The 8333-nt window shown below is 38.9% G+C and overlaps 1 protein-coding gene across 1 annotated transcript; it reads left to right on the plus strand.

Moving 5' to 3' along the window:
• Window positions 1-528: 528 nt before the first annotated feature.
• On the plus strand, window positions 529-3826 carry LOC147859789 (expansin-A2-like). The gene is made up of 3 exons (XM_087324920.1): window positions 529-850; window positions 1641-1953; window positions 2581-3826. Exons 1-3 carry the CDS (start codon window positions 679-681, stop codon window positions 2888-2890), a joined length of 795 nt encoding a protein of 264 aa, XP_087181046.1. The 5' UTR covers window positions 529-678; the 3' UTR covers window positions 2891-3826.
• The last annotated feature ends 4507 nt before the right edge of the window (window positions 3827-8333 follow it).

Genomic DNA, 8333 nt, shown 5'->3' on the forward strand with positions numbered 1-8333 from the left:
GCGGGGGGGGGGGGGGGGGGGGGGCGCGGATTGGATTGGAAGAATCACGATCCAGAGACTCTTGAAGGTGATTTATTATAAGAGCAGGATATGGCTCCTCTTTATCTACCCATTTCCTAAATATATTAAATATGTAATCAAATAATAGTGTATTTAAATATGCATTTTGTGTGACACTCATAAAAGCAAAAGCAAAAGCTTAAGGAGGCAGTTACATGGCAGTTAAGTGGGAGCAAAAAGCAAAAAAGCAAAAAAGCAAAAAGCAAAAAGCAAAAAGAACAGAGCCCCCCCATGTACATGCTTACACACACAGTCTCTCTCTCTCTACTCTTCTTCTTCTTCTTCTTCTTCTTCTTCTTCACTGATCCTCACACAGACAGAGGAAACAGGTTTTCCATCGCCATCACCATCACACCAATCTCTCTCTCTCTCTCTCTCTCTTAGCAGTACAGCATTTAATAGCCTCTCTGCTTTTTAGGTGGTTCTCTCTCTCTTTCTGTTTTTTTCTGCTCCATTGCTTTTGCTTCCATCCTTTCTTCTCCTTCATTAATCTTCCTTAATCCTTGTTGTTCTACTTACTTCTTCTATCTTCTGCTTCTTCCCCATCCTTCTTCTTCTTCTTCTTCTTCTTCTTCTTCTTTTGTTCCTGTTACCGTCGCTGCTTCTTGAAGTGAATCCATGGATTCTTCTTCTTCTTCTTCTTCTTCCTGCTACTCTTTTCTTCTTCTTCTTCTTCTTCTAGCTCTCCATTTGTTTTCTTCTTCTCTGTTTACTGTTTGTGACGCTGCAGCGATGGACTGGATGCCTGCGACGGCCACTGCATATGGTGATAGCTTCGGCACTACCAATGGTAACCTTCAGTAGCCATCCGATCTCTCTCTTTCTCTCTCTCTCTCTCCATGCATGTTTTCTTCATCCCTCTATCTGAACTTGCTCGAAAGTTAGGGTTTTCCACTCTCTGTTTTCAACTGTCGCCCGCAACTTGAGTTTATGCCCAAATGTATGTTTTCTACGGTCACCATTTCTTTGTCAGACATAGCTAGGTATTCTCTTTTCGTTTTCAGCCATGTAAAAGTGTTAACATTTCATAACCATCCATCTCTTGAGTTACATCTTCTCTTTAGGGTTACCATTTGTATATTATTTAGAGTTACGCTCTTTATACTCAGACAAGTTTTTAGGACCAGATGCACAGGATCATATTCTACATACTTTGAGCTTAGAAACAGCTTCGGTTTCGTTCTGTGCGAGGACAATGTCGAAATGTTGTAGAGATGGCTATGTCTTCTCGCTCTAATGCATAACTGGTGTTTACTGTTTTTTTGTGATTCCACCGTTCAAATGTTTCATGAGCAGGCATGGTTATTAGGGTTTAGATTTCACGAGTAGTTGTAATTTATTTTAATGATGAATAACAAGGTATAAACATTTCCAGATCCTAGTTTGCTTCTGCAACTGCATTTCTTCTTCCAATTCGTTTTTTTCTTTTCTAGATTTCGAGTATGTTTTAGGGTTAGCATATTAGTGCGAACCAAGCTTGGGAATGGCTATGGTAAATTCTTTTCCCTTTGCAGAAGAAGCAAGTGCTATGAAGCTCACAATGTTTTTTCTCTTCCTCTTGTAATTTTCATCGAACCTAGCTGGAGCTTGCGGGTTCGGGACGCTATACAACAATGGCTATGGACAGAATACAGCAGCAATTAGTGGAGCTTTGTTCCAGGAAGGGAAGGGATGCGGTAGCTGTTTCGAGGTTATGTGTGATCATGAAAGTAGCTATGGCCATCTCTGTCTCAATCCTCGTGGGAAGACTGTTGTCGTCACAGCCACAAATTACTGCCCTGCCTCTCGGATCGGGTGGTGCAATGCTCCCAACAAGCACTTCGACATTGCTGAGGTTGCTTTCTCCCAAATCTCCGAATACTCTGCTCAACCTGTTCCTGTACTGTATAAGAGGTATGTGGTATACTTAGAGAGAGGTAATTTGTTTGAGAGAGACAGAGAACTGTGTGGAAATGGTAACCCTAATTCTGAGCCTCCGTTGTTTAGAGACTGTGAAGTGAGTGTATCAATCGAATGAAAACAGCCGACTGTCTCATTGATACAGAAATCTAGTTTAAGAGTTAAAATTATGAGCAGGCATCGCAACGCTATAAGAAGAGAAGATTATTAGAACTTGAGCTGTGGTGGTTAAGATCAACGATGATAATGAAAGGAAGGATTAAGATTAGCGAAACGGCTTGGATTAGATCCAAGAATTTGAACTCTTGATATGCCATATCCCAAAGAGAGGCAGAGAAAAGGATTGCCCCACAAGAGAGAGAGATACACACACACTCACTCACTCACTCACACTCTTGATATGCCATATCCTAAAGAGAGGCAGAGAAAAGGATTGTATCAGAAGAGAGAGAGGCACACACACACTCTCTATCTCTTGATATGCCATATCCTAAAGGGAAGCAGAGAAAAGGATTGGATCAGAAGAGAGAGAGAGAGAGACACACACACACACACTCACACAAAAACAAACAAACAAAATGACTTATTTTTAAGATTCTTGTTATGGTTTTGCTACCACAGTGTGGCTTGTACCAGAGAAGGAGGGATGCAATTCACAATCAATGGAAACTCGCAATACAACATGGTGTTGCTGACGAATGTAGGGGGAACAGGATCGGTGAAAGGAGTGTATGTGAAAGGATCGAAGACCCCCGATTGGATGCCATTGTTGCGAGTGTGGGGATCCAACTGGAGGACCACCGAAGACCTCCGCGGGCAAAGCTTGTCTTTCCGTGTCGTCATGAGTGATGGCAGTGTCGTGGTCTCCAATGATGTTGCTCCTGCTACATGGAAGCTCGGCGAGACCTTTCATGGTCTCCAAGCTCCTTGAATCCTCTCGGTCTTAGAAGCTTAAAAAGAAAGCAAGAAAGCAAGAAACCAGAATTCCATCCTAGTTCCTCTTTCTTCCTTGTTTTCTGAATCTGTTTTGTTTGTTTGGTTGGTTTTGTGTGTTTCTTCATGTATGTTTGTTCGCTTCCATGGCATCCGAGCTCCTTGGTTTTCTGTTTTTTTGTGTGTTATTTTTGAACTGAATCCCAACATCTCTTTTCTTTCTCATATTTCCATGATTACTTGATTGTTTTGTGTGTGTGTGTGTGTATGCATGTTTGCTATGGCATCTAAGCTCCCTCATTTTCATGTCTTTTTATTATAAACACAACTCCATTATAACACCACCACTTTCTTCACCATTTGCATGTCTGATTTGTTCCAGTGCGTGATTGTGTTATCGGATTTCCTTGTATTGTTCCTTCATTTCTGTTTCATTCCATTGCATCAGGGCCTTTTGATTTCTTCTTTTTTTCAAAACTCCTCTATAATGCCCATCTCCAACTACTATGTTACCTCATTTGCATTCTGTTTTGTGATTGTTTTTCCTTGTTGCCCTCCATAGGTTCTGGAGAGAGCTAATCATATGATTTCATCTCATCTAAGATTCTACCCTTTGCCCTTCTCCCTGCTTTTCTTTTTCATTTTGTGTTTTTTTTCATGTTGCCCTCCACCATATACACATGCTGGAGAGAGCTAATTCCCATCATTTTCCTCCCATACATCTGTGAGACACCAATCTCTCCCCATCTCCCATCTATATATTAATCTTGTACTCTTCTAAGACCCAAAATGCCTTATTTTCTACTCAGATGATTATATGCTATGTAATTGAGTGATTGGATGTTTGTTCAATCATATGGATGAGCAAAGATCAACTTTTCATCAAACAATTCCCTCAATTGATCTTTTGAATGAAGTACAAGGATTTGAACTAGTCGGTGCAATTGGTAAATACAAGGAGTATTGCAATAAAATCCCTCAATAGATCTTTTGTCTTGTGAACAGCTTTTGTTTTCCTAGGTCTAGTATGTGATACAACTAGGAACTAAACACTATTAGTTGTCAATATTGTTGTCGTCACAATGTTGATCCTTTCCTTGAGTTCATTCCTTTGAGACTTTGGTACTTAATAGAAACTAGTGGAAGCATGAGGTGGTGGCAAATATCTCTTGTATAAAGGGCGTTTCATGTAGTACATAGGTGAAGATTGCACCATAGTTGGCAAAGAGCTCACCAAGTGCATGGGCAAGGCTAGTCTACTACTTTGGCGGATGCCTATCCCATCCTTGAACCTCATTGAAGGAATGCAATGTCTTGCTTCGTTGTAATATTACACACTCAATAGAAGTCTTCGATGTTAGAATACCCCTATTTCGAAGCTATTAGAGGGCGAATGAAAAGACATTACCACCCACCTAACATACAAAGTGTGACATCGATTGTGTTAGAAGGACTTCCCACCACTAGACAACAATGCATTCAACATAAGAATATGGTACAAGTACACTAAATACATAGAAGTTGAAGTTTGGAACCCTAGCAAAATAAATCCATATTCTATAGTAAGCCCATCTCACATGATGTTGTACAAATGCATTGATTATTTTATAAAAAGGTTGAGCTTGACGAGTCATTGTTGATACCAGTTTGCATAACTCCATACGTCATAATTGCATAAAAGGATTCAAGTTTAGCACAAGCACATATTAATCACTACTATCATTATTGATTCATACAATTGTCATATACTCATTGAGGTTTAAAAGGAGTATTTTACATCACAAAGGTACCAATTTGTTATTTGCAACTGATTAACAAAGACCTATGAAAAACAATTGTGGTCATCACAATATATCCTCAAGCAGTATATACGTGGGGGGTAGTATTATAGCCAGTGGTACTTGGGCAAGCAATGTTGTATGAAAAGGAGGATGTTGCAGGTGTAAAAAAACAAATATAAACTTGAAACCAAAAATAGTGATTGACAATTCGAATTTTGAAGTATGGCAATTGGTAAGTAGTAGGAAAATCTGGTATATTTGGAAGGCAATGTGCTAGACAGTATTCCAAAATGTGACAGAAAGGCTAGTTTAGAAAGAAATGAAAGAAAGAAAGATATATTAACGTCTTCACAAATTTGAACAAACATTGGGCATAATCTAAGAGGTTGTTTGGGTAATATAAAAGGTGACACTCAACATGGAGAATTGCAATGATTGAAGTTTCATGCCATATGGAACAAAGGTATATTTTTTAGATGGTTGTTTATAAGGTGGAGTGGTTCTACTGTACGCTAAAATATTCATTTAAGTCAATTGCTAGAACTTTAAAAATGGGGAGGTACTGAAGATTTATGTAAGAAAAACAATTGTGGTCATCGCTAGGGAATCTCCGTTATCTATTAATTGAAGTAATACCCTTCAAATATTTGGTTTAGAAAATGATTCCATTTCCAAGAATGACTAATTTTTGCGATTATGGCAATGTCATCATCTCCCCATATAACTTGTATAAGGGATATAATTTGTCATGTTTTTCACTTTGCATTGACTTTGGTCCACAAACCTTCGTGGAAGAAAAACATGACTAAGTAATTTCATACAAAAGTTTGATCTTAAAGATGAGACATCATATTGTAAAATATCATTTAGTCATGCATCATTATAAGCATGCTAAGTATTCTAGCTCGTGCCAATTACTTAAACATTGGCCAACATTCAAGAATTGATAAGTTATTCTACATTTGGAGGGGAGTTACGTTATTCAACATGTATAGTAAGAGTGCTTAAAGATGTGGAACATATTCTTGAAGAATGTCATGACACGCCAGTGTGGCTAAATATATATCCTTGTAAATAGAGACTAAGTTGTTCACGAGTATGTGGTTTAGAACAAGAATGATATGCTAAAAGGCTTCAAAAGTGTGAATTAGCGAACTGAAGAAAGTGGAGTTTTGACGAATATTCGTAAACAATACATCAATAGAAAGAAAGAAAAAACTAAGATTATGTGGTCCATAATATAGAATTTAGTGCAAACCACCCGGATAGTTTATAAATATATTTCGTTTTTATTTTTTTTGTTGGAGTCCTAGATATGAATAGCCTATTTAAATGCATACACATTCTTTGAGGTGTTATGGCTCTAAAATGTATTCCATTTGAAGATTAGTTGAATTGAACGTTTTTATATGAATTGAAGAAACATCTTAAATGAAGAAACTTAATTCATATAAAAAAGGAAAGCAAACATAAGTAACTAATAATGCAAGCAATTCAAAGTGTTGTTGTTTTAAGTTAACACTAGTCTAGTATGTAATTCAAACTACACAATGTAGATCCACAATAACCTTGCATATCTCATTTCTTCTATAAATATCAAAATACAACCTCTTTATATACATATAATTCTTGCTAATTGATTAACACTAAATTACATGCGCAAGGACATTAGTAGGAAATAGCAATTCTAGCCAAGCATTTGGATGGAATGTCAGAAAGTACGTCTAAAATCCCCAAAATATGCAAATTTTGGATATCCTCAAAAAATTTGTATGGTGCCAATATTTTTTGAGTGCTTTCAAACCTCTAATAGAATTTTCAATGATTCTCGTGTGGTGCCAATTACAATACTCTTCCAACCGTTTCAAAATTTTTGACTCTTAAGGAATGATGACATGGCATAAGAAACATTGATAAGTATATTATATCATATGATGTTGTCAAGCTTCAACGATATGACTTGCCACCAATGGCAATAACCCATTTAGGTTAATGTCTATTGATTGGTTTGCATGGTCCTTAGTGCTAGTAAACTATGATAATCCACCTTGGTTATCATTTAACAAAGTCCATTTTTTTTCATCGATATTAGGGAAGCATAAAGTAAAAACAACATGAATATGTGGTTGGAGTCCTTGATAGATGAATTGGAGAGGGTTTAGCAAGATATTGATATGCCAGGTTTTTCAAAACAAGCTATTTATAGGAATGTTAAAGTGTGAGGGATGTTAATGTTAGCAGTGATACATTCTTCTCAATACTTTGTATAAACTTTTTTTATGAATACAAATCGTGGCAAATCAATACATCATGTTTTTTTTCCCAAAAAAGAATATACTCCATTAGTTAAAATATACACAAACTCAATCCCTTTCTCGAGTAGGCCTTGCCAAGACTATCCTATCCTACATAAGAGATCTCGCTTATTTATCTTACACTTTCACATATGTCTCTAGCCATCCTTTCATACACTTCACCTACATTCACTATCTCACATGCCATGTCTTTCACGCCCCTCGTTCAACTAATGGGAGGGGGGAACAACCATCTGGGCACTTCATACTACCATAGTATATCCATTCCATTTGTTACGGCCATCGGTGTCGCGAAGTTTCGCGCGTGTGTATTACTTGGGCGGGATCACGAGGGTCTTGGACTAGGGAGTACTCAAGGGATAGAGAAGACCCGAGGTTTGCTTTACGACAATACTACTTCCCAACCCCTTCCCGAGCAAGGGCTCGTTGCCCCTTTTGTGAGGCCGGTGGCTTTTGTTGATCACGATTAGTCGAGTTTTCGAGATCACCGCACAAGCCAGTGATCAAACAGGTACAAGCAAAGATGATCACACAAGGGGACGATAACACAAACATGAATGCACATACATCTTTATGAGGATGAGAGGTGCATGGGCACGCCCGAACACTCCCTTGTCACAAGACGTCGAATGTATGAGGAAGACACAAAACACACGCACAAATGCTCGTATGCGTTTATGAGGAGAGGTGCATGGGCACACTCGAAACGCTCCCTCCTCACAAGACGGCCAAACGTACAAGGAAGACACAAATATTACACACACAAAATGCGCGTACACCTTTATGAGGAGGAGAGGTGCATGGGTATGTCCGAAACACTCCTTCGCCACAAGACGACTAAATGTACAAAACATAAACACACACACAAAATGCTCGCACACCTTTATGAGGAGGAGAGGTGCATGGGTACGTCCGAAACACTCCTTCGCCACAAGATGACTAAATGTACAAAACACAAACACACGCACAAAATGCTCGTACGCCTTTATGAGGAGGAGAGGTGCATGGGCAAGCCCGAATGCTCCCTCGTCACAAGACGACCGAACGTACAAGGAAGACACAAACACATGCACAAAATGCTCGTACACCTTTATGAGGAGGAGAGGTGCATGGGCACACCCGAAACGCTCCCTCGTCACAAGATAGCCGAACGTACAAGGAAGACTGTCACAAACACACACACAAAATGCTCGTACGCCTTTATGAGGAGGAGAGGTGCATGGGCAAGCCCGAACGCTCCCTCGTGACAAGATGACCGAACGTAGAAGTGGTCGAGAACAAAGAAAGAAAGAAAGAAAGAAAGAAACACAAATGATATTGGCCAAAGAAATAAATACGTGTTCGA

Source organism: Azolla caroliniana, unplaced genomic scaffold (genome assembly GCF_043228905.1).
Source record: "Azolla caroliniana isolate FFs.n. ecotype wild unplaced genomic scaffold, voAzoCaro1.0.p SCAF_9, whole genome shotgun sequence".
Classification (NCBI taxonomy): domain Eukaryota; kingdom Viridiplantae; phylum Streptophyta; class Polypodiopsida; order Salviniales; family Salviniaceae; genus Azolla; species Azolla caroliniana.